We start from the raw sequence: 27,315 nt of genomic DNA on the forward strand, positions 1-27,315 counted from the left end.
CCCCCCATTGTCCCCACTGCCTGGAAATGGCCCTGTCACCTCTCACACCTCTACCCGGCCACAGACATTTTTCACACAAGGCCCTGTTTCTTCTTCCCCCACAACCCCCCCGCCCGCTGACTGCACCTTGTCCCTCACAACCAACCAGGTGAGGAGGGAGCTGCAGAGGTGTAAGGCACGGAAGGCAGCGGGTCCATTCAACAGTGTAAAGTGTTTAAATACTCTCAATGTATTCCACATATGTATATATTTCACATCCTCAAATCTTTATTGTTGATATTGTAAATATTCTTCTCTCTTTTTGCACTATTTTATTTATGTTATTTGCACCATGTATGTGGAGTTGTTGGAGGAGCACGCGACATAAGATTTTCATTGCCAACATATACGCTGTATCTGCTGTGCATATGACAAATAAAACCTTGAAACCTTGATGGCATCAGCTCGAGGCTCCTGAAATCCTGCGCAGACCAGCTGTGTGGGATTGTGGAGTTTCTGTTCAACCTGAGCCTGAAGCAAGGGAGGGTACCACAACTGTGGAGGACCTCCTGTGTGGTACCCGTGCCAAAGACCCCTCACCCCAAGGACTTCAACAGCTACCGGCTGGTGGTGCTGACATCGCAGCTGACGAAGACCCATGAGAGGCTGGTCCTTGAACACCTTCGGCCCCTTGTGAGACCATTGATGGACCCGCTGCAGTTCGCCTACCAGCCTGACATCGGGTTGGATGAGGGCTGGGGGCACTGAGAGGATCATGTTCTTTGATTTCTCCAGTGCCTTCAACACCATCCAGCCCCTGCTCCTGGGAGGCAAGCTGCAGCTCACAGGGGTGGATCACCACCTCACCTCCTGGATCCTGAACTACCTCACCAACCGTCCACAGTAGGTGAGGACCCGGGAGTGTCAATCAGACACCATCATCTGCAGTACAGGGCCCCCCCAGGGGACGGTGCTGGCACCGTTTCTCTTCACTCTCTACACTGCAGACTTCACCCACAACACGGCGACCTGTCAACTGCAGAAGTTCTCTGAAGACTCCGCCATCGTCGGCCTCATCTCCAACGAGGACGACATGGAATACAGGGAGTTGATGCAGGACTTCATCCTCTGGTGCCACAGGAACCACCTCCAGCTCAACGCAGGGAAGATCAAAGAGCTGGTGGTGGATTTCAGAAGGTGCCAACACCTAAAAGTAAAATATCTGAGTACTTGTTCCACCTCTGACTGTGTTCCTGTTGACGATTTATAATTTAAGAAGAATTCTAAATTATTTCCATGTAATTGCATGCTATAAAATTAGATCAAAGTTTAATTTAAACTTAAAAATTACTCGAGTTGCACGCTTTTAGTTGTTTAGTGCTGATTTACATTTTTGCATTGTGTCAAGTTCCCCAATGATACGCACCAAACTACCGGAAGTCCGTCGCTGTGCGTTTGGAGTTTCACTCGTGTACAGGTCTTGTGTTGTTTTGTAGCACTGATATGCATGTTCATTAGTATGTTTTGTTTGGTGTATTCTCATTTGTACTAAAGAAGTGCATAACGTTGCTTAAATTCCATTAAGTATCAGGATAACGTTTTGACGACTCAGTGCAAACATTTACTCTGGAATGGCTTCTGCTTGAAAAATATTAGTTCTCTAGCTCTAGTTCTGGGTATTAAACTATTACAAAACATGTCTTTCAGGTATACCAATCAAACACTATATTTGAAAATGTGTCGTTTTAGCGAATGTATTTTATTTTGAAAGGTATGACCGGAACAGCATTTGTTTATGTGTAGCATTTTATCAACGTTCAGGTTTGGTTCTTCCACAGGTCGCTGTCAGGTTAGTAAAACACCTATTTTATACAGTCAAGTGGGCTAATATCTCAAAGTCAAACAGCTTGAATGTCGTTTTAAACTGTGTTCACTCGAGTAGGTAGCACTGGTTTTACAACTTTAACGGGGACAGGTTTGCTGTTGCTGCTGAAGAATCACGGCTTGTGTGCTGTCACGTTACGTTGTCGTTATGAGACTATCGGGTCTCTTCAGGTCGCTGCTGTTATTCATGAAAATAACAGCAGTAAAATAACAGCAGTATATGTATGTAGTGTGTCCATAGCTGCGTCTCAGACCTGTTTGCTGTAAAGTTACATTAACAGTTGGACACAGGAATGCAAGTATAAAGATGGTTGCATACTTTTCAGACTTTATTTACTCTAACTTGGGAGCTGCTGCAATGCTGCGTTTACTGACGCTACGGAACACAGTGCATTTGTGATCCATGCAACATTACAGTAGGCCTACCATAAAATAACAAAAGTACATTTACTCAAGTACTCTTAAGTAAAAATGGAGATACTTGTACTTTACTTACGTATTTTACATTATGCTACTTTATACTTTTACTTTACTACATTTTGTAGGCAAATGATGTACCTTTTACTTCACTAAATTTATTTAACATATTAAGATACAGAGTTAGGGTTACAAAATATAAATCGACACACATTATTATATATTATAGGTTAAGCTACCCAGCAGCAGTGTATAAAGTATTAAAAATCAACCCCACCTTTACCAAGTGCAACACCTGAATGCAACAAATGTTTTAAACACATTAATAAAATATGTGAATGGCAATTTTGCACGAGTCAGACATTGACTTATGGTACCTAAAGCTAATACTTTTTTACTGTTACTTTAGTAAAATCAGGAGCGCAGGACTTTTAATTGTAAAAGAGTATTTTTACACTGCAGTATTGTTACTTTAACTTAAGTAAATAATCTGGCTACCTTTTCCAGCTCTGTAAAATGTGAACACAAAATGTCTCTGAATATTCTGCTTTCTGTGGGTTCCAAGAAACTAATTGTGACAAAATGTTTGAAGTAGAAGCATTCCGTTTAAAATGAATCATTTTACAGGAAGCTGCAGGAAACCTCTTTATGTCATCATCGTTGACTATGAGTGTGCAACCCTCATGTAAACACTCATCCCATGTGACCCTAAAATGTCCGGATTGAAGACATTGTCTTTCAAAGCTCAGATCACATAGAGTTAATGTGGTATTTCCACATATACAGCTACGGCAAAAATTAAGAGACCACTTCAGCATTATCATTTTCTCTTGTTTTATTATTTATAGGTATGTCTTTGAGTTAAAGGATTTTTTGTTTTGTTTTTATTGTATTCTATAAACTACAGACAATTTTTCTTTTTGTTGGATTTCAACAAACACTGGAATGGCTGCCAAACATCTAGAGATAAAGATGGCAGTGGTCTCTTAATTTTTTCAGGAGCTGTATACTACACAGTGTAGAGAATGCTACTTTGTGTAAATGACTGTAAGTGTCCTACATGTGTGTCCACATTATTTAGCTGTGTCCCTGCATTACTTTAGCCATGACCCCTAAGAGGATGTATTCATCTGTCAAAGTTCTGGGAACAGACCTTAATTCACAACCAACATTGCAGTTATTTGTTATTTCTATATGCATTTGTCCATAAATGACATCAGACAATGTTTTCCATAGTACTGATTTACAATAAACTATGTGGATCTTTTCAGCAAACGAGTAAGAACAAGTCCCAGTCGTAGGAGCTTCTCTGTGATTTTCCCTTTCAGCCTTCTACGGACAGACAGGTAACTGTTGTGCTACTGACGTAGACCTGGCAGACGGGTATTTGTCACTCCTGATGGATTATTGATCAGCTCTACTAGGCCCTGATTTTGTTTTATTCACATTTCATGTCGCAAAGTCAAACAATTCCATCAAAGCAAGAGATGTCTTAAAATATTAAAGGGGCCCTATTATGTTTTTTGGGGGGGTTCCCTTTCCTGTAGTGTGTTCTATTTTTGTGCATGTAAACAGATCTGCAATGGCTAAAATCCCTTTTTCTTCCACACACTTCCCCCTTGCCTGAAACGCCTCCATTGGACTCCTTTGCTTAATTCAGGAACATAGTGACACTTGCGCTTCCAATGGCTAGTGCTCCAACACATTGTACGTGATAGGCTTAGGGGCGGAACGTTTACACACAGTAAAACATGCCAAATGTTTGGTGACCATTCTTATCTTCTCTCTTGCTCACCCAAGCAAAGGGCAGAGACTCTTCAGCCTGACCCGGCCTTATATCAGCACAGCGAGCACTAAAGGCACAGCTCATTTGAAAGGCAACTTCATCTGAATGTCATGGCGCACCAGATACATCATTTTACACGAAAGTCCGTGGAGATAACATCTGGCTGAGGTAGCAGCCCAAAAAAATGACAACATTTACAATACAGTATGATAAAGATGGCAAGAGAATAGCACTTTCAGAGCAGTGAAGTCTTTCTTTATGTGTCAGGGTCTTTTAATGTGCCCAGGCTGCTGCAGGCTGACATCTTGTCATAAAAACTGATAAAATATTCAGATTTGGTAAGGATACAACTTGTAAGACATTCCTAGCCATGTTTAGCAGTTAGAGATTCAATTAGAGATTAGAGACAGGTTGAGGTTTGTGCAGCTATGACATTCAAACAAATAACATGTAATACACGTACAATTTTAATTTCTTATTATCCTTTTGTAACTGCTTTAGAATCATCCTGCAGTTTGTAAAAAAACAGTTCATGATAAAGAGTTATCAAAATATGTAAAAATGGAGGCAGTGATATAAAAACAAATTCATATTGATGATTTTGGTGTGACTGTTATGAATACATTTAAAAGTAGTTTTTTCTTTAAATGTATTCATAATCTGTAAACAGTACCAGCTAGCTTATTTATTTGTACTGTTGTACCTATCTGCTATCTGTTTCTTACTTATTGTGTTTTTTTTATTATTCATATAGTGTGCCTACTTATATACTATTCAAGACTATCCTCTTAACTTTATCTGCACTATGCTTCTGCTGTTGTTAGTGTACATTTTCCATGACGGGACAGATAAAGGAATTTTGGTTCTGAAACCCACCCCAACCTGTGAAACTCTTCTCCCCCTCAGCCTTGACGATGAGTTTCAGAATGTCAGGTGATCTGGAGAAAGAGGAGGAGGAAGATGAGGAGGAGGAGGAAGAGGAAGAAGGAAGTGTTAACCCAACAGAGGTGAAGATGAGTCAGATAGTGATGCCCTGTCACAGCAACCACCGACAGGAACTGAGCGTGGGACAGCTGCTCAAGTGGATCGACTCCAGCGCCTGCCTCTCTGGTGTGTGTGTGTGTGTGTGTGTGTGTGTGTGTGTGTGTGTGTGTGTGCGCCTGTGTGAGAGAGAGAAAGAGAGAGATTCAGTAAATAATAGTCATGTGATTTGTGTCAAAATGATTTCCTTTTTTGAGTTTCCACAATATGTTGCTAGAAGGGACTATACATTTAGAACATGATCACATGTGTGTGTGTGTGTGTGTGTGTGTGTGTGTGTGTGTTTAATATGTGCAGCTGAAAGGCATGCCGGGTGTCCCTGTGTCACGGCATCCATGGACGACATCCACTTCGAACATACCATCAGGTAACAGGCAGAGCTGGAAGAAGTTTTACGATGCTTCACTTGAGTAAAAGTACTAAAATCACACTGTAACGAAAAATAGGTTACTAGTAAAAGTCCTGAATAAAATATGGTACTTAATTGCATAAAAGTAAGTAATGAATTAAAAGATTATCATAGTATTAAATGTTAAGATTAACCAATGCAGACAAATCTAAAATGAATTACAAAGACACTCAATCACAGACACTATTTATACATAATAATTACACATTTTCTTTGGATCTCTCAAAAAGCTAATATCTTGTAAACAATTGGCTAGTTTAAACCAAACCTCCTATTTTTTAACTATTTAAAAAATCATATTTTTACATGGAAAAATCTTGATTTGTAAAATAACTAAATAAAAGGTACAAGTGTGAAGTGTCAGTGAAGAAAAATACTCAAGTAAAGTACAAGTACCTAATTTGAACTATGTTACAATACTTGGTTGAATGTAGTTACATTCCACCACTGGCAACAGGAAGTGTGTGTTCAGATTGTGTGTGTGTGTGTGTGTGTGTGTACATTATAAACACATTCCTCTCTATGTGTGTGCAGTGTGGGTCAGGTGGTGAACATCAAGGCAAAGGTCAACAGAGCCTTCAACACCAGCATGGAGGTCAGATAAGTTATCACGCTGTGTACACACACATGAAGTATAGCAGCATTATAAAGGATGTGAACCATCAGCCAGTAGCAATACAAATTTAAAATAATAAGTATGAATTGGACTTATATTGCACTTATTATACGGCACACAATAACATTTATTTAAACTCAAATAATTCATAAAAAAAAGTCCATGGATTCTGGGTTTACCAACTTATAACAAAACATATTTACTCACTTACTGGGAATTATGAAATAGTAACCTTACATTTTTAAGTGGCTGAGAGTCTTGAGAAAGGGACAGACCTTTACTATTATTTCTCTCATTCTCATGTGTATGCAAAATCAAAGCTTCCTCTATGTTTAGCTGTTGACAAATTCAGTACAATTTCGTTATTCACAGAGCTAGTGACATTCACTTTCACTGAACCTCACCTCAAACCATCAGCTAGCTTTGAGGCTTTTCATTCTACCACAGAGGGTTGACAATTAACTGCACGTTTTAATATCCTCATGCTACACGGGAAAATAGAATGACAGCCTGAGTCAGGGGTTATGCCAGTACATACTGCTGAATTGCTTGCCAAATGTCAAACTCTCAGCAGGATGGTGTGGATTATTATAGAGGATTTAAATATACACTTTAACTGAAAGGCCTTGTCTAGCTCCAAGCTAATTGATTTCTTCTAATCCTATCTCCTGCCAGGTGGGCGTGCAGGTCAGCTGTGAGGATCTGTTCTCTGATCGCCACTGGAGGGTCTGTCACGCCTTCGCCACCTTTGTTACCCAGCGCACAAACACAGGGAAGAAGGTAAGGCTGTAAACATCAGACTATAAACAAAGTAAATGACGGCCTTCTGGCTGTGCAGCACCGCTAAGCTAAAGGCGGCTAATGTTTGGCCTGACGATGTTTAGTAGTTTCATTTAGTCACTTTTTCCCAACCAATCCTAAAGTATTTTTAGGACACACAGAAGCTTCAGACATTCACCAGTGGAGTATTTACTGAAAAACAACACGTGAAAATATCTTCGAACACACATTCAAAAATTGGTTGACTTTCAAAAAAAACTAAACAGAAGTGGTAAAATGCTAAGTAATTTCTCGGTTTAAGGACTCATTCCTGGACCAGTCTTTACTTAATTCCTTTTTAATAACCCTTTTGGCTTTCAGGAATGTGTGTGATGTCGTCAGTGGCAACTTACAATACTGACTGCACTGCATTGAACTCATTATGGAAAAGCAACTGATTTTCATGTCCTTTGTCAACAATCAGCCTTTTTTTCCTTGAAAGATATTCCAAACTCTAAGCAGACCTCTTCACTGACCTTTTTCCCAGGTGATCTTGAAGCCTGTGGTTCCTCACACTGAGAAGGAGCAGGTGGAGTATAGCGTGGCGGCTGAGAGACGCAGGGTCAGGATGCTACACGATGACATCATCAAAGATCTGCTCTCCCACGGATCTGTCCTGCAGGGTAGGTTTACTAAACACTGCTGCAACCCGGCATACAGCAGAACACATGAAGGGTAGCTGTTCCCCTGGTGAAGATACTGCAGTGAGTTTAGACTGTGGAAAGGAATAGGAGACTAAATACAGAGAACAGGCTTCAAAAACACTCAAGAAGGGAGGAAATATGATTTTAATCAAATAGATTGTATCATGTCCGGCCGTTGGAGGTAGGACATACTTTTGCTGAGATCCAGAAAACAGATATACTCTTAACTCCAGCTACATGCTTGCTGGCATCAAATCTAAATTTGCAATTAAACATATAGTCCTAGCCTGCCACCCAACAAAACGCATCAATTCTAATGAACAGGAAAGTCAGAAAGCCCAACTGCTTCAATTCAAATCGATGGCTGGAGGACTTTCTAAACATTTGAAGTCTGGAAGAATCTTCATCCTCTCTGTTATATTGGGTTAAGCCAGATAACACGCTTTGAGATACGATAAGGGCTTTCCTGGATTCAAACCCGAAGCAACTCCCCTTCATAAAAAAAAGGCTAAAAAAATTAAAGATAAATAAAATAAATAAATGAATAGGTGAATTAAATAGAACAAGAAAAGATGTGTGTGTGTGTATATATGATTATGATTATTATTATTTATTAATCATAATAATAATAATAATGATGAAATAAATCATGTATTAATACAACGCAATGTACCCCCCCACCCCTTATGTTATTGTCCTGCTCTGTTTGTGATGTGTGTGAGCCATGTCCTTACGTATGTCTTTAAAAATGTTAATGTAAAAATAAAATAAAAAAATAGATTGTAACACATTCTGGAAACACTGGGCTTGTACAAAGGCAAATCTATTTACAAATACCCCGTCCTGCTGCCACAAATACTCCCTTCCTCAACATCATGCACCACACAGTGTTCAGCTGCAGATAACACTGTGGATTTTAAATAGCTATGTTGCCAGTAGTTACTGGAGGAGTGACAGAGGTGCGAAGTTAGAAAGAATCAAGATGAACACGGCTAACTTTGAAGATCTTTGGAAAAAAAAATTATAAGACCAACCATATCCTGTGTCTGTGTGTGTGTGTGTGTGTGTGTGTGTGTGTGTGTGTGTGTGTGTGTGTGTGTGTGTGTGTGTGTGTTAGCTGACAACTCTGCAGTAGGTAATGCGGTGGCAGCAGAGAAGACCAAGGTGGAGAGTGTTGAGCTGGTTCTACCCCCCCATGCTAACCATCAGGTTATTTATGTATTTTTTTGTTTGTTTGTTTGTTTGTTTGTGTATCTTTCATGTCTTCTTCATTTTTTATGGTCTGTTTTCTTGAAATGTGTACTGTTGTTGGTGCTACTATAATCAGAAATGTGTTACATAGTTTTATTTTTCTTATTACCTTCAATACAATGTTTTGATTTGGTGCAATTGCGCAAAAATCCAATATAACATTCAGTGGACACCTCGATAAAAGCATCAGGTAAATGTAATTCAGAGGAGTTAATATCCCTGCACTCTACATCTCCTCAGGGTTGTACCATTATGGTCTGTAGGGATAAGTTGACTGCATCATCACTTCTGTTGATCTCACTACCAGGTGAATACATTTGGAGGACAGATCATGGCCTGGATGGTGAATGTAGCTACAATTGCTGCCAGGTACACACACACACACACACACACACACACACACACACACACACACACACACACACATTTTACATGCAGTATTTGATTGCACCAGGGTTACAGGTATCTCATAACTCCTCTCTCCGTCCTGCAGCCGTCTGTGTCAGGCTCACCCGACTCTGCGCACCATCGACATGTTCACCTTCAGAGGACCCTCTCAGGTGGGGGACAGACTACTGCTGAGGGCCATCGTCAACAACGCCTTCAAAAACAGGTCTCACACATCCAGATACAGAAGATAACATCAGAGATTAATCAGATTTATGTAGAGGAAACTGCTCAGTATTAAAATGCACAGCAGAGAATAACATGTGGGAATCAGGAATCTAAAACATGTGTGTCGCCGCAGCATTGAGGTGGGGGTGCGTGCAGAAGCCTACCACGAGGCGGGGCCGAACCGACACATTAACTCTGCCTTCATGACCTTCGAGGTGCTGGATGACCACACGAAGCTGTGTACGCTACCACGGATACGACCCGAGCCCTTGGTGAGTGACCTGCGGATGAAGAACACATGAAGATGTTGCAGAAATAACAAACACTTCATTATCCTTCGTGTTGCATGGCCATTTGTGTCATCCATCACCATACTGCAGGCATGTTTTTACCATGATGAGAGCAGCCTTAGCTTCACACTTTGTAAACATTAATGCACTGCATGATAAGGTGTCACTAATAAGATTGAGGCAACCCATGTCCTCCCATAAATAATTAAGAAATTAAACAAAACATCTAACTCAAAATTAAACTTCTGCTGGGGCGCCAGGAAGTAAATCATCAATGTACAGGCAAGAACGTTGTCTTTGTACATTTATTTAGTTTCATCCCAATTATTCAATATATAGAGCGATGGTTTTGCCGGGGGCATTTCCTGGGTTTTCCCTGGTCAAAATAAATAATAATAATAACTTTAATTAACTAATATAATGACACTAAATAATCATACATTTACTATAAACAAAAACAGCAAGAAAATAAAAGTTTAACTAATAATTAATATCCATCAATGTATAGCTCCAACACAATTATTTATGTGATATTTTGCTCATTCCATATCTAGTCAGGCAGACCAATCACCATCCCTTTTAATGTCTTTTTCCTTTCTTTTCAGTGTCAGGGAGTTAGGGTTTTTTCACACCCAAGCATTTTTAGATATCATATGACATCGTACATCAGACCTCTCTGCTGTTATTTTAGATCCGGCCTGCATTACATAACAGAGGTATGAGGTTTGACAGATGTAGAGCACGGTTGTCCAATCCTTTTTGACCGAGGGCCACATACAGAAAAACATTCGTAGGACTGGGCCCGCGGGCCGCATTTGGCCCCTGGGGCGTAGTTTGGACACCCATGATGTAGAGGCTTACTAGGCAGAGAGGGTCTCAAAAAGTCACAATTTATTGGTAAATTATTTGAATATAGGACCGATAATAGGGATTAGAAGCCAGGATATCTTGGTCTCTAATAAATAATAATTTTAGGATACCATTACAATGTCTGAAATGATACGCATAGCATCTTTAATAAAAACAACATTTTGGAATAGGCTCATGCCCACTGCGACATTACAGAGCCAACAGGATGAATATAAGAAGACTGATGGATGAATTCATTCGTCTCCCTCTGTCTTTCACTCACAGGAAGGGGAGAGGAGGTTTCAAGAAGCCATAGCCAGGAAGAAGATCAGACTGGACAGGTAATATTTGTGTGTTCCTGTTAAGAGCACTGACTCTCACTGTGTTTGAATCCACGTCTGTGTGTCAGGTGTTGTGTACGACAGTTTCAGTTTCCTACCCTCAGTCACAAAAGTTAAAGGAATTTCAGGAAAGAGCACAATCTACATGAATGTCAATATACAGTGCAACCTAGATTCATCTCTCAGTTCTTCTGATTGCTCTCCTCTTTGTGTTTCAGAAAGTACATCATTTCCCAGAAGCAGGGCGAGGTCCCTCTGTCTGTGCCCTGGGACCCCAGAAATCAGGTGAGGAAACAGACCAGAATCACTCAGGAGGATCAGTAACAGTTGTATGTGCTGTGATCAATAGCACATGCATTACAGCTCAGGCCACATGTGAACTAAAGAGGTGCAGAGGATTTGTTCTTTAAAGAAGGTAGATGCATCATCAATACCAAAGGGAAAAATATTAATCAAATGTCCTGTCCAATAACAACACCGGACAGCCTTTAATTTAAACAGCTTTCTAAGGTTAAGCCTGCTCATTAAGAACACTTAGATACAGTGATGTCTGATGGCAGTTGGTTTTAGGATTGTGCTGCAGGAAGTCTACAGGACACACACTCAACAAGATTTTCGGGGTCCAAGTCTCTGTTGAATGTATTGTGGAATAATAATGAAAAACAATTCAGTTGTTAAAGACAAAAAGCTAATAATAATTATTATCAATATTAATTTAATGGAAATCATATCACATGTGTGATGCTTTTCGTTACAAAAAGATAAGATAAAATGGACCTTTAATGAGACATTTTAAATCTTCCATGTCAGTTTCCTCTTTGTGGTTGTAATATAAATAGATTGATAGATCATGAAAGTCATTGTGCACAATAACAACATTTCTTAAAAATAGAATAAATTACAACTAAAATTAAATATAGGTTAAAAACAAATATATACATATTCACATTAGAAAAGACATACAGTTCTGGAAAAAATTCAGAGACCACTCCACATTGTTCTTAAATCCTTATCTCCACATGCACGGTCATTCCAGTGTCTGTTGAATTCCAACACAGAGAAATGTTGTCAGTAGTTTATAGAATACAATAATAATTTTTAAAAATCATTTAATTCAAAGACAAACCTATAAATAATAAAACCAGAGAAAATGATAATGCTGAAGTGGTCTCTGAATTTTTTCTGCGGCTGCATATTCAGAACAGTATCTAAGAATACACACTTAATCATAAAGAATAAATTAGAATTCTGTCTAATATACCAAACTACCTAAGGGACGGAAACATATAAACATGGTGTACTATATACATTGTGCACAGTAGCTTTAATTTAAAGAAGTCATGTTTCTATGTTATTTATTAGATAAACTGTGTAAGCCACACACACAGTCACTTATAGCAAACTTTTTATTGGCTCTAAGCTGAAGCTATTTAAAAATGTACTGTATTGAGGTATACCGCAGCTCTACAGTGGGGCAAAAAAGTATTGAGTCAGCCACCAATTGTGCAAGTTCTCCCATTTAAAAAGATGAGAGAGGCCTGTAATTTTTATCATAGGTATACCTCAACTATGAGAGACGGAATGAGAAAAGAAAATCCAGAAAATCACATTGTAGGATTTTTAAAGAATATATTTTCAAATTATTGTGGAAAATAAGTATTTGGTCAATAACAAAAGTTCATCTCAATACTTTGTTATATACCCTTTGTTGGCAATGACAGAGGTCAAACGTTTTCTGTAAGTCTTCACAAGGTTTCCACACACTGTTGCTGGTATTTTGGCCCATTCCTCCATGCAGATCTCCTCTAAAGCAGTGATGTTTTGGGGCTGTCGCTGGGCAACACGGACTTTCAACTCCCTCCAAATATTTTCTATGGGGTTGAGATCTGGAGACTGGCTAGGCCACTCCAGGACCTTGAAATGCTTCTTACGAAGCCACTCCTTCGTTGCCCTGGCGGTGTGTTTGGGATCATTGTCATGCTGAAAGACCCAGCCGCGCTTCATCTTCAGTGCCCTTGCTGATGGAAGGAGGTTTTCACTCAAAATCTCACGATACATGGCCCCATTCATTCTTTCCTTTACACGGATCAGTCGTCCTGGTCCCTTTGCAGAAAAACAGCCCCAAAGCATGAAGTTTCCACCCCCATGCTTCACAGTAGGTATGGTGTTCTTTGGATGCAACTCTGCATTCTTTCTCCTCCAAACACGACGAGTTGAGTTTTTACCAAAAAGTTCTATTTTGCATCATCTGACCATATGACATTCTCCCAATCCTCTTCTGGATCATCCAAATGCCCTCTAGCAAACTTCAGACGGGCCTGGACATGTACTGGCTTAAGCAGGGGGACACGTCTGGAACTGCAGGATTGAAGTCCCTGGCGGCGTAGTGTGTTACTGATGGTAGCCTCTGTTACTTTGGTCCCAGCTCTCTGCAGGTCATTCACTAGGTCCCCCCGTGTGTTTCTGGGATTTTTGCTCACGTTCTTGGAAAATCATTTTGACCCCGGGTGAATTTGCGTGGAACTCAAATCGAAAGACAATTCAGTGTTAGACAGTCTATAACATTTTCATTAATTTAATTGAAATCAATCACGTGTGATGTTTTCGTTACAACAAGATAGATAAATGGACCTTATGAGACATTTTAAATCTTCCATGGTCAGTTACCTTTTGTCGTTGTTCATAATTGAAGTCATTGAGTCATTGGCCAATAAACAGTTTCTTAAACATAGATAAATTAACTAAAATGAATAAGGTTAAAAACAATTATACATATCACATTAAAAAGACATACAGTTCGGAAAAAATCAGATGACCACCCAATTGTCTTAATCCTTTCTCAAGCAGGTTCATTCAGTGTCTGTTGAATTCCAACAAGAGAAATTTGTCTTGTTTATAGAATACCAAATAATTTTAAAAGAATCATTTAATTCAGACAACTATAATTCATATAAAACCAAATATGACAATGCTGAAGTGTATGCGATCAGATAGTGAGATCAGCTTGAGCAACAATCAGATGAGACAGGAAACACTGATAACCGTGCACAAGGTCAGGTAGAGCTATCAGGATTAAAGGTCATTGGGAGGTTTGAGAGAGCAGTATAAATGATTAATGATCCAAGGACAATACACATTTTCCATTTACTAAAGTGTGCTATTTATTACCAGGCCTGCCAAACTATTTCAAAGCATGTGAGTGTTTTAGTTCATGTACCGTGCTTTAGACTGACTGAAGGCACATTTATGCAGATAATATTTGATGCTTTTGTTAGGAATTCAAAATATATTTTGAAAGTTAAAATACTACATTAATATGGACAATTCTAGACTTCATCATCTGCATTGTACCTTAACAAACAGACAATATGTTGACTGACAAATTATCTATTTTTTTGGATGCAGGTGGAATTTCATACTGTACTGATCTGTATCAATTCAAATCAGTGGCTGCCTGAACATATGGAAAACATTCTGTAAAATGAATAGCAGCTCAGTAAATGTGATCTGTAAAACTAATATAAGCTGTTGTCTGTCTGTCTGTCTGTCTGTGTTTCCAGGTGTATCTGAGCTATAACAATGTTTCCGCTCTGAAGATGTTGGCTGCTAGAAAAAACTGGCGCCTCAGCTCTGAGAAAGACAAGGTACCTGCTGGGAGTTTTTTCTGTTCCATTTACCCAGAATGATCTTTTCCCTCTCGCCCCAAAGATGAGCCATTCGTTTCATGTGATCTTTGTCCCCAGGTCCGTCTTTTCACCCTGGAGTATAAGTCCATGTTGAGTGTCAGGGTGGAGTCGGAGGTGAATGTCCCTGCTCACAGAGCTTTCCGTCTGCTGGCTGAGCTGAGCGACAGGCCCAGCTGGGACCCACATTATCAGTAACACACACACACACACACACACACACACACACACACACACACACACACCTTAATTTCTTAAAATCAGCGGTTGCTAAGAAATGATTAATTAAGACGACTAAACGTCATCACACCGAACATTAGCAGCATTAGCTTAGCGGTGGTAACATGACATTTTTACTTTTACTTCTGGAGATTGCATTTTAACTTCAAAAACATTTTGTTAATATGTGGAGTTTATTCTGCTGTGTATCATAAATGTGTTTGCACATATCTTATTTTCTGCAGTATTCCAACATGTAAAAGAATATTCCTATTGCTTTTAGTTGAGGGAGCCCTTGGGATGCCAACTGCTGGATTGTCCAACAAAATATGTCATCACTGCACCACTCTATTCAAGCTTCACACACTGTCCCTTTGCTATCTTTATAATGGTCTGGTTTAAGTCAAATGTGCATATGGCTAAGATATCTTCGCACAGAAAGATCCTGACACGTTTAATGTGATGAATCCTGTCGGTGTAGTAGTGTAGTTTGGAGAGGACTCTTTAAAGTAGAGACGCTACATACTGACATACACTTGAACATCAGCAGGAAAGGACTCTTTAAAGTAGAGACACTACATACTGATATACACCTGAACATTAGCAGGAGAGGACTCTTTAAAGTAGAGGCATTACATACTGATATACACCTGAACATCAGCAGGAGAGGACTCTTTAAAGTAGAGACTCTACATACTGATATACACCTGAACATCAGCAGAAGAGGACTCTTTAAAGTAGAGACACTACATACTGATATACACCTGAACATCAGCAGGAGAGGACTCTTTAAAGGAGAGACACTACATACTGATATACACCTGAACATCAGCAGGAGAGGACTCTTTAAAGTAGAGACGCTACATACTGAATTACACCTGAACATTAGCAGGAGAGGACTCTTTAAAGTAGAGACACTACATACTGATATACACCTGAACATCAGCAGGAGAGGACTCTTTAAAGTAGAGACGCTACATACTGATATACACCTGAACATCAGCAGGAGAGGACTCTTTAAAGTAGAGACTCTACATACTGATATACACCTGAACATCAGCAGGAGAGGACTCTTTAAAGTAGAGACTCTACATACTGATATACACCTGAACATCAGCAGGAGAGGACTCTTTAAAGTAGAAACACTACATACTGATATACACCTGAACATCAGCAGGAGAGGACTCTTTAAAGTAGAGACTCTACATACTGATATACACCTGAACATCAGCAGGAGAGGACTCTTTAAAGTAGAGACTCTACATACTGATATACACTTGAACATTAGCAGGAGAGGACTCTTTAAAGTAGAGACACTACATACTGATATACACCTGAACATCAGCAGGAGAGGACTCTTTAAAGTAGAGACACTACATACTGATATACACCTGAACATCAGCAGGAGAGGACTCTTTAAAGTAGAGACACTACATACTGATATACACCTGAACATCAGCAGGAGAGGACTCTTTAAAGTAGAGACACTACATACTGATATACACCTGAACATCAGCAGGAGAGGACTCTTTAAAGTAGAGACACTACATACTGATATACACCTGAACATCAGCAGGAGAGGACTCTTTAAAGTAGAGACACTACATACTGATATACACCTGACAATTAGCATTAGATGTCATCTTTAAAAAGGGTCAGGGACCACGTCAAGGTTTTATTCTCAAAATGTTACTTTTATAGATTCTTTACATTTACGGTCAACTGTATATTTTTTTACTCCTTATGCTGGTTTATTTTCTGTTTTGAGATGTTTATATTTTCGAATTGTTTATTTCTACTCCTTATTTCTAATTATGTGCAATGCCTTGTTTTGTTTTATGCTGCTGCAACACATTTTATTTTCCCAATTTGAGATAAAAAAAGTACCTCTTACCTTATCTTAAATTCATCTTAATTATTTTGTAAGAAAGCGTTAAGGGCTGTGTGGCATAAAACAAAACTTTTTGCATGGACTTAACAAACAAGTTTGGTACTATTGAACTTTTTCAGGTGCTGGTATGAATTTTGTACCTTGGTATAAAGTCAGGGTAGCTGTTTACACCCACCTCCTGTCATGATGCTATGCTTTGCCAAAGGAGAGCCCGGCTGTAGCTTCAAGTTTATCCTATAGATATATTTAACTTTTGGCAAAATAATAAATAAATATACAATTATATTACGATGACTTTTACAATATAGTCAATATTATTTCCAATCCCCTTCTCTGTGTCCTTTCCATACATAGGAAATGTGAGCTGATACACCGGGTGGATGATGACGACTTCCTGTATCGAGTGGTGACCCCATCTGTGCGTCAGGGGGGCCTTGGGTCCCCGACTTCAGCCCAACCAGGAGAAGGGATTCAAGACTTCATCCTGTTGGCTTCCAAGAGGAAGCCGTGTGGCAGCGGGTCAGTACACTGAAGGGCTAGATGACAAATAAATGATGCCTCTTATCCTTCAGAATTGACTGTCGCTTCGTTGTTGTAGGATATGTTGCACAAAATATAATGTTATACAATGTAGTAGTTAAGAAATGAGAATGGAATCATTATGGTATTTAATGTTAAGAGCAAATTGTGTGTGCACTAGGTTAAACAAATCAAGGCTTCACAAACTGTGGAATTAACAATATCAAGGGTAAACAAAAAGCATTACTAATTCTGTGAAGTTAATGGGGTAAGAAGTTATGATAGGAAAATGGACAAAAGTAAAACTCCCCTCTCTCATGCTAGAAAACTAACAAACAACAACAATCAATTTTAAGTGAAATTAGTGCAAGGAAAGGTATGCGAAAAAGGGTTTCAACAAAGAGTAGGGGATGAGGTTAATCATCCTTCACCTCAGTCAACCAATAAGAAACAAGGAAGTAAATGTGTGAGAGAGTTGAGCAGGCGGTCCGGACTCTTCAACTGGCCCAGACCAAGATCTCTTCCAACAGTTTCTGGTGTTTTCCCTCCTCAGAGACCCATACGTCATCGCACTGCGTTCAGTGTCCCTGCCCACCCACCCCCCCACTGAAGGATATAAAAGAGGAGAGGTTCTGTGTGCTGGCTTTACCATACTGGAGACTAAAGACAACATGTCCCTGGTGAGACAAATAGTGATTTGATCTGGTTAATCGTGAGGAAATCCACTGAACCAAAATCTAAACGCAACTCTTTTGTTTTTGCTCCCATTTTTTATGAGCTGAAATCAAACTTTCTAAGAAATCTAAGACTTTTTGTATGACGACAAAAAGCCTATTTCTCTCAAAAATTAATCACAAATGTGTCTAAATCTTTGTTAGTGAGCACTTCTCCTTTGCCGAGAGAATCCATCCACATCCATCACAGGTGTGGCATATCAAGATGCTGATCAGACAGGTTAGGGAGTAACGGAATACATGTACAGGCGTTACGTATTTAGAATACAAATGATGAGTAACTGTATTCTGTTACAGGTACAGTTTGAATAGATGGTATTCAGAATAGTTACATTGTTGAAATCAATGGAGTACATGACGGTACTTCTCTGTTTCATGAGTTTATTCACTCTCTAAATAAATTCAGGCAACTTGATGCATTTCCGAGAAGCCCCAACATGAAAACGAATGAAAATGAGCAATTTGAATTGCGTGATCAGTTGCCTACAATGGAGTCGGAAGAGGAGCAGCTAGAGGTAGAGCTGGAGCCGGAGCCAGCACAACAGAGCCAGAGCAGGAATACGTTTCTATCTTGGAAATTCTATCTTGGAAAGAGAACAAAATATAACTGTGCAGTACAACCTCTGCTTGCCAGCAACCAACCTCCTTTCCACGTCCAAAGACTCCTCCTCCGACCTGAAGAAGCATCTTTTTTTTTTCTTCACAAGTATATTTATTGGGCCATCAATCTTAAACATACAAACTGTTGACATAAGATCACCCGATTTAACATTTTCTATACAACGAACATGGCATATTGGCCCCCACCCCCCTACAAAACCAAACCTGAAAAGTGTCACAATATGAGAGGAGAAACAAATCTGAAGTAAATAAAAAAAATACAAGAGGATATCATAAAAACACAGAATTCCAAAGACACACTGTGTTACACAATACACATTGGGCTGCATGACCATTCACACGCCAACAGAGACAATCAAGACAATCACTCATCATTGCGTTATAACTGTCCATTCTCAAAATAGTAGCCTACAGCGTGCAGTAATGAATAATAGGGTTATCTAATCCCCTAAAGAAGGAATACAATTAACAAAAGAGATAATTGGATCTCAGGTTTTGTTAAATTTATCAGAGCAGGCCCTTATACTATACTTAATCTTCTCTAAGTATAAGAAAGACATTAAGTCTTTCAACCACGACTGAGAAGATGGAGGTTTCTGGTCCTTCCACTGCAGTAAAATACGTCTGCGGGCTACAAGTGAAGCAAAAGCAATAACGCTGCTCTCCTTGTTAGTGAAACTAGAAAAATCCTCAGGGACACCAAAGGTAGAGATTGAAGGACCAGGAACCACCGGCTTATTGAGGGCCTTCGAGAGTGTATCATAAAAAAGAGGACCAGAATGAACCCAGCTTTGGACAGGAGAAAAACATGTGTGTATGATTGGCCGGAGAGAGAGAGCATCTATCACACATGTCACTTGTGTCAAACTGTTTGCTAAGTCTAACTTTGGTCAGGTGTGATCTGTGTAGGACCTTAAACTGTATCAGTGTCAGTCTGGCGCAAGATGAAGTAGAGTTGACTATATCTAGAGCCCCCTGCCACCATTCACCTGAAAAGGTAACCCCAATCTCCTTTTCCCAGGTGTTCCTAGTCGCTAAAGGAGACGATAATGCTGATAAGATTAACTTCCCCACGACTGAAATGACTCCACGGACTACAGGGGACAATACAATTGTATCAATGAGAGAGTCAGGTGGTTGATGCGGAAAATTGGGGAAGTTACAACGAGCAAAGTCTCGGATTTGAAAATATCTAAATAACTGAGAGTTTGGAAGGTCACATTTAGTCTTGAGAATATCAAAGGAGACAAAAATGTTATCAACAAAAAGTTGTTTGAAATAAACCCAACCTTTCTCCTTCCACAAAGAGAAAAGTGGGTCGAGAGATGAAGGTAGGAAAAAAATGGTTATTACAAATGGGCATTAGCAGGGAAAGGGAATACATTTTAAAGTGGCGTCTAAATTGCCTCCAAATCTTTACAGTAGATTGTACAATTGGGTTGGATACGTGTTTAGCAGGATATGATTTTAGGGGGGCACAAATTAAAGCCGATAAAGAGATAGAGCCACAAGCCCGCCCTTCCATCTGACACCAATCTGTAATGGCGGAGTTGTGCCAAGTGTGAATCTTTTGAATATTGGCCGCCCAATAGTATGCCAGGAGATTAGGTAGAGCTAAGCCACCATCTTCTTTAATCCTTTATTGTATATTGTAGGACAGAATATTTTACCCTTGGGATCTTTCCTGCCCAAATAAAGGATGAAATAGTCTTGTCCATGTCCTTAAAAAAGATTTTGGAAGGAATAACGGTAAACATTGAAAAAGGAATGAGAATCTGGGAAGCACATTCATTTTGATTGAATTGATTCTACCTACAAGCGACAAAGGGATAGAGTTCCAGCGCTGTAGGTCAGATTTAACCTCCTTCACCAACTTCAAAATGAAAAGGCAGCCTCTCGGCCGGAATCTGTTTTGCCACAAGATTAAGAGGGAAGCATTGGCTCTCACTGATGTTCAATTTGTATCCTGAAAAGGAACCAAACGTTTGTAAAATGTCAAGAATACACTGGCCGTAGGGTTCGAAGCATAGAGCAGCAAATCATCCGCGTACAACGAAACCCTGTGTTCAACCCCATTCCTATAGATACCTGTAAAAGCTGGTGAGTTTCTAAGAGCAATTGAAAGTGGCTCGATTGCAATAGCAAACAGTAAAGGCGACAGGGGACAGCCTTGGCGTCAACCGCGTTGTAAAGGGAAAAATTTGGATAGAGTGGAGTTGGTAGTCATACTAGCTGTAGGAGCACTCTATAACAATTGAATCCATGAAATATATCTTTTACCAAAACCAAACTTGTTAAGAACTGAAAATAAATGACCCCACTCCACTCGGTCAAAAGCCTGCTCCGCATCCATAGAGATTACCATTTCAGCCTCTTGTGTACTAGAATTAGACATTATATTATTAAGGAGGGGATAAATATTTGAGGACAACTGTCCACCCCTTATGAAGCCAGTTTGATCACCCGGAGCAAACTAACAGGTCTCCAGCTGCTATATTATACTGGATCTTTATTTCTCTTTGAAATGAGTGAAATTGATGCTTGAGTTACGGATGGAGGAAGTGAACCACGCTCTAAGGAGTCGTTGAACATATCCATGCAAAGGGAGACAGTTGATCAGAGAATTTCTTTAAAAAGTCAACTGGGAAGCCTTCCGGGCCCGGTGCCTTGCCATTCTGTATTAATTTGAGACTGTCTGTAACCTCCTTTAAACTAAGTGGAGCATCTAGATTCATTTGACTTGTTTCGTCGATCATAGGAAAGTCCAAATGATCCAAAAATTGTTTCATTAAGATGTTGTCAGGTGGAGCCTCTGACTGCTAAAGATTAGAATAGTACGAAGCGAAAACATTATTTATCTCCTTTAGGTCTGTAACTATGGTATGGGGGGATTGGCGAATTTGTGTAATAAAACGTGAGGCAGATTGATGCTTTAGTTGTAACGCTAGCAGTCGGCTTGCCTTGTCCCGATATTCATAATAGGTACTCTGTGCGCCTTAAAACAAACTCTGCTTTGTTTGTGGAAATAAGATCAAATTCAGTTTGGAGCTTGAGTCTCTCCGTCTGAAGAGCGGGACTAGGAGACGAGGGGTTCTGTCTGTCAATTTGTAGAATTGCTTCCATCAGCTCATGTTGTCTCTGTATTCGCTGCTTATGTTCCCTGGCACTGTAAGAGATAATTTCACCACAAATTACTGCTTTACACGTTTCCCACAGGAGGGAAGGAGAAGTCGAGTCAGATTTGTTATTTAGGATAAAGAGCCTAATTTTCTCAGAAATAAATGTGCAGAATGTATTAGATGATAATAACCCTGTATTCAGTCTCCAATATGAGCGCTGTCTACTTTTAGGAAGCAATTCCAAATCTAATAAAAGGGGGACATGGTCAGATATGACTATTGCTGAGTATTCACATAATTTCACTGAAGGGAGGAGTATTTTGTCCCAAAAAAAATAATCAATGCGGGAATATGTTTGATGAACATGGGAATAGAATGAAAACTCTTTTGCTGTTGGGTGGCTGACTCGCCACGTATCCACACATCCAATTTGGTCCACGAGTGTCATAAGAGTTCTAGCCGTACTAGAAGGGGTTGGGTTTTTTGGCTTGGATAAATCAAGGGAAGAATTAAGAACCAAATTAAGATCTCCCCCCAAAATAAGGTGATGCGAGTCCAGGGATGGGATTAATGAGAATAAGGACGCCATAAAATTAGGACAACTCCAATTAGGGGCATAGACGCAAACCATAATAACCGGAGTTTGGAGCAACACACCCACGACTATAATGTAACGCCCGTTTGTATCAGAAATATTTTTTTCTAATGAGAACTGCAGTCGTTTGTGTAGTAAAATTGCTGTACCTCTGGAACGGCTATAGAAACTGGAGTGGAACACTTGTCCGACCCAGGGCTTCCGCAGTCTTGTGTGGTCACAGACACGCAGATGGGTCTCCTGCAGAAAAGCAATGTCCGTCGTCATATCCTTAGGATGTGAGAATACTCTGGCTCTTTTAATAGGCCCACCAAGTCCTCTGACATTCCAGCTTGTAAACCTGATTGCTCCTTGCGTAGCTCTCTGTCTCATATCAGCCATAGAGCATGAGCCACAATATCAGCCTTTAAAATAGTATGGTGAAGTGATGAAGTAGCCAGTAGGCTACGACACAAAGCAAGGTAATAACTTCAAATGTGTTATAAAGATAAGCCCCAAAGAAAAACATTCCTCCCGTATTGAAAAAAAAGAGATAGAAAAAAAAAACACATAAAAAACACAGCCCAACGAGATCAGATGTCTGAATCTCTAACAAATCCCTACAACCTGGTCCTAAACTCATTCTGTAACACATAAGCACGCAGGAAATATTCTGCACACCTCCGGTTAACTACGGCGTAGTTAGCTTCCCTTCCAAATGTATCATTACACATATACATCCCCAGCTGAATTACAGTCAATCCCCAGTCCACACCCCCATAAACAAGACAGCAGTGATCTCTATTGGCCTAGCAGGGAGCTGCAAGTAATGTCTAATTTAACATTCATGTACGTTTAGCTTCAGCTCGGTTATAGCAATAAAAATAACTTAAGTGGAAAAACAAGAATCAGAGGGGGCATGTGGACAGAGTCCTGATCATTCACTTACTACTATGAACCTGATAGAAACGCTCTGCCTCTTCCGCGGAGTCAAAGATGCGAGTCTGTCCGTTAATAGTAACACGCAGGCGGGCTGGGTAAAGTAAGCCGAAGCGTATTCCCTCCTTGTAGAGCTGCGACTTGACTTTGTTGAAGGCGGCCCGCTTCTTGGCGAGTGTGGCGCTGAAATCTTCGAAGATCCTGATGGGATGCCCTTGGTATGAAACCTCCCGGGATTTCCTAGCACACAGCAGCACACGTTCCTTCTGGACATAATTATGGAAGCGGACAATGAAGGGCCGGGATCCTTGCGGCGGATTCGGAGCCAGACTGCGATGCGCATGGTCTAGCTCCAAGGTATCCAGCTGAGGGTCTCCGACCACCTCCTTGAACAGTGTAGTCATGAAGAGACACGCATCATCCCCCTCCATTCCTTCTGGAAGGCCAATCACACAGAGATTTTGTCGTTTGGAACGTGAAACCAGGTCTTCCACAGTCAGCTGCAATCTGTCATTCACCTGATTAGTTGTCTCCAACTTAGATTTCAATACGGCCACCTCTCGCTCCAGGGTAGTGATTCCATCTGAATGTGAGAGCCGTTTCCATTCCAGTGATGGTGGCAGCATGTGTGGCCACGGTGTCAGTGATATTTTGGAGAGAGGCTTGGATTGGGGCCAGGGCAGTGTTCATGGAAGCGGTAAGTTCCCTTGTTACGTCTTTACGCAGTTTCTCAAGTTCTCTGACCAGCATAACGAGTGTTAGCGGCTGCTCGCTAGCTTCTGAAGCACTGGTAGCCATCTTGTTAGCATCTTTATCTTGCGAGCTAAAGTGTTGAGTCAGATGTTGCTGACTTTTGCCGCGACTGCCGTTAGTTTTACTCATTTTGACCACAAAAAAGTTACTGAGGCACTCCTAGTGACTTATCAGGTAAGAAAAGTAACACACGTCTGGGTGTATATGTTTCAAAGCGAAAAAGGATTAGGGAGCAAAGGCCAATGCGACCGATCACTCCAACGCCATAACCGGAACTCCTGAAGAAGCATCTTAAAGTGTTTTTTTTTTTATTAGCCAGGGGTAGTCATCTGCTGTAGTTTTACTGGTCAGCTTGCTATTTTATAGTTGTATCAGTATCTGTATCCTATGTGCTGATTTACTAGCCCCGGAGCCGTTGAAAGACTATGGCGTTTCTCAATACCAAAAATGCAAAGAACGGACTTGTGTACTTTGGGAGAGCGTTCTTGCGAGTTGTTCTTGGAAGAATGAACTTGCAAGTTGACGAGCACACAGAGCGCTGTTAGCGGTTTGAGACGATGCGTACTTGCTGGTATTGCGCAAGTGGAGCTTCTCAACTCCGAAAACGTTTGAGCAGATTTTGAATTCCAGCCAGCGATTTTCGTAAAACTGCTAATATTTGCAATCTAAATTTCTCGCTCAAAGTGAATTTGTAGTGATGAAATAGCATACGAAATTAGTAAAAACGTACCGTTGTTCAATGGTGTCGAGTAATTTTCTGCTCCTCGCTTGAAAGCCGTAATAAATGCTGGGATATATTCGCTGCAGAGTTAACACAAGTTAGCATCCGATGCATCCTTGGTAAAATGGCCGTGTCGAGAACATTTCCGGGAATCCATCCGGGAACTTTATCCGTTCGGATCCGTTTATCCGAACGCATGTTGAGAAAGGCCCTCTGACTAGCCCTGTTTGACCTGCTAGCTAACGTTTGCTAAAATTAGCTCGTGTTAGCTTAGACTGCGGTTAGATTTTTGTATTATGCAGACTTGGGCCGAACATATTCAGCCAATTGGAACAGAAGAACACACCAGAATAGGCCTGTTTAGTAAGCAGGATTTGATGGCCGCATTCCTACACTTATAAAAATGCAATTCAATGTGGAAGTAATCCAAGTATTCAGATAACGTTACTCAGATTGGGTAATGTAACGGAATACGTTACAGATTACATTTTTGGGCATGTATTCTGTATTCTGTAAATGAATACGTTTTGAAAGTATCCTTCCCAACACTGTGTGCCTCAGGCTGGTCACAGTAAAAGGCCACTCTGAAATGTGCAGTTTTATCTTGAAAAGAGACATTTATTACAGTAGGAATAGGGGTTCAGAAAACCAGTCAGTATCTGATGTGACCTTCATTTCCCTCACGCAGTGCAACACCTCTCCTTCACATAGAGTTGATCAGGTTGTTGATGTGGCCTGTGGGATGTCGGTCTACTCCTCTTCAATGGCTGTGCGGAGTTGCTGGATAAGATAAGATGAGAGAAGATAACATAAGAACTTTATTTATCCCCATGGGTTCGCACAAAAGTGCTGCAGATGTCGCATACTCTGATCCAGAGAATCCCAAACATGCCCAATCGGATGTCCGGTGAGTATGCAGAGCTGGGATGTTTTCAGCTTCCAGGAATTTTGTACAGATCCTTACAGCATGGGGCCGTGCCATTGCATGCTGCAACGTGATGTTGGTGGATGAGTGGCACAACAACGGGCCTCAGGATCTCATCACGGTATCTGATACACCTGTGTTTGTTGTCCATACCATACGCCTGCCCAGCATTTGCCCACTCAAGTCAGTTACCACAACAAACTGAAGTCTGGTCAAGACCCCGGTGAGGCCGATAGCATGCAGATGAGCTTCCCTGTGACAGTTTGTGCAGAATGTTTTGGTTATGCAAACCGATTGTTGCATCAGCTGTCCAGGTGGCTGGTCTCAGACGATGTTGCAGGTGAAGAGGCCGGATGTGGAGGTGCTGGGCTGGTCTGGTTACACATGGTTTGCGGTTGTTAGGCTGGTTGGATGTACTGCCAAATTCTCAGAAACGCCTTTGGAGATGACTTATGGTATGGTATGATTGAATTTGTGGGCAACAGCTCTGCTGGACATTCCTGCAGTCAGCAGACCAATTGCACGCTCCCTCAAAACTCAATCTGTGGCATCCTGCTGTGTGATAAAACTGCACATTTCAGAGTGGCCTTTAACTGTGACCAGCCTGAGGCACACCTGTGCAATAATCATGCTGTCTGATGAGCATCTTAATATGCCACACTTGTGAGGTAGTTGGGTTTTCTCGGCAAAGGAGAAGTATTTACAGTTAGACACATTCGTGAACAATATTTGAGAGAAATAGATTTGTTTGTGTACATCATAACAGTCTTAGATCTTTGATTTCAGCTCACGAAAAACAGGAGCAAAAAAAAAAGTGTTGCGTTTATATTTCTGTTCAGTGTAGATTTAATCTAACACCTAACCATTGCATTTGTGTCTGTTTCCAGGTCAGTTACTATAACCAGGCCTCTCCAGAAGTTATTCCCTATATCTCCACAGACATAGCCGGCCTCTCCTCCACTTTCTACCACACCTTCTCCTCCTGCAGCCAGTACCTCGCCAGAAACAGACTGCAGTCGGCCTCTGAGGAGCAGACTGGCCCAGAACAGACAACAGACATAGACAGTCCCCCCTGCGATGCTGATGCAGATGGTCTGTCAGTGGACCTCCACAGCACCCATTTGTAGACAGTCAGGGTTATTTCCTGGCCAGTTTACATCACGTTTACAGTGTCGGGTGAGATTCAGCTGCTGCTTTACAACATGGTACTATTAATCTGGCATCAAATGGTCACAGTGATCAAAAGGTGATATTTATATTAAATCTAAATATCCCCAAAAAGTAAGCAAAGGAATAACTTTGCATTTGAAACAGAATGCTCTAATATTCAACCAGAGTCCTATATAAAACATCAACCTAATTTCAAAATAAAGACTCATTCAATATTAATGACTGTGCTTTCACACAATTGAAACATTGTAGTCTGTGGATAGCTAGATAAAAACATGTTGTGTTTGTGAATATACGGTTTATTTGTACCAATTGTGGGTTTTTTATGAAATGCGGGTTTTTTTTTTTTTTTAAGAAACACTAACAGTAGCAGTTAATGGTGAAAGAACTGTCAACATATTCCGTGAGCAAATGAGCAAAAAGTACTACTGTCTTTTTTTATAAAGAATTTATGTTTTATTTAAAAAAAAAATATTGACATTTTAATAAAATGATTTTGAACTGTG

The 27,315-nt window shown here is 40.4% G+C and overlaps 1 protein-coding gene across 3 annotated transcripts; it reads left to right on the forward strand.

Annotated features, from left to right (window-relative positions):
- Nucleotides 1-1,770: 1,770 nt before the first annotated feature.
- On the forward strand, nucleotides 1,771-27,315 carry LOC134866077 (acyl-coenzyme A thioesterase 11-like). 3 transcript variants are annotated; one of them, XM_063886002.1, is made up of 18 exons: nucleotides 1,771-1,828; nucleotides 3,552-3,626; nucleotides 4,973-5,176; nucleotides 5,405-5,474; nucleotides 6,051-6,111; nucleotides 6,808-6,912; nucleotides 7,439-7,574; nucleotides 8,713-8,804; nucleotides 9,154-9,215; nucleotides 9,340-9,459; nucleotides 9,595-9,733; nucleotides 10,886-10,941; nucleotides 11,160-11,226; nucleotides 14,502-14,585; nucleotides 14,685-14,818; nucleotides 17,089-17,253; nucleotides 17,807-17,933; nucleotides 26,527-27,315. In XM_063886002.1, exons 3-18 carry the CDS (start codon nucleotides 4,981-4,983, stop codon nucleotides 26,764-26,766), a joined length of 1,854 nt encoding a protein of 617 aa, XP_063742072.1. In that variant the 5' UTR covers nucleotides 1,771-1,828; nucleotides 3,552-3,626; nucleotides 4,973-4,980; the 3' UTR covers nucleotides 26,767-27,315. The 3 variants fall into 3 exon arrangements, with proteins under 3 accessions (XP_063742072.1, XP_063742073.1, XP_063742074.1); XM_063886003.1 differs by lacking the exon at nucleotides 3,552-3,626 and having other exon boundaries at nucleotides 1,785-1,828; XM_063886004.1 differs by lacking the exons at nucleotides 1,771-1,828; nucleotides 3,552-3,626 and adding an exon at nucleotides 3,633-4,234.

The sequence above is a fragment of the Eleginops maclovinus genome, chromosome 6, assembly GCF_036324505.1.
Source record: "Eleginops maclovinus isolate JMC-PN-2008 ecotype Puerto Natales chromosome 6, JC_Emac_rtc_rv5, whole genome shotgun sequence".
In the NCBI taxonomy this organism is placed as follows: Eukaryota; Metazoa; Chordata; class Actinopteri; order Perciformes; family Eleginopidae; genus Eleginops; species Eleginops maclovinus.

Coding starts and splice junctions, on each gene's coding strand:
- LOC134866077 (XM_063886002.1), top strand. CDS start 4,981: ATGAGTTTCAGAATGTCAGGTGATCTGGAGAAAGAGGAGGAGGAAGAT. Junction 8,805..9,153: donor CCCCCCATGCTAACCATCAG/GTTATTTATGTA, acceptor TCTCACTACCAG/GTGAATACATTTGGAGGACA. Junction 9,460..9,594: donor AACAACGCCTTCAAAAACAG/GTCTCACACATC, acceptor GTGTCGCCGCAG/CATTGAGGTGGGGGTGCGTG.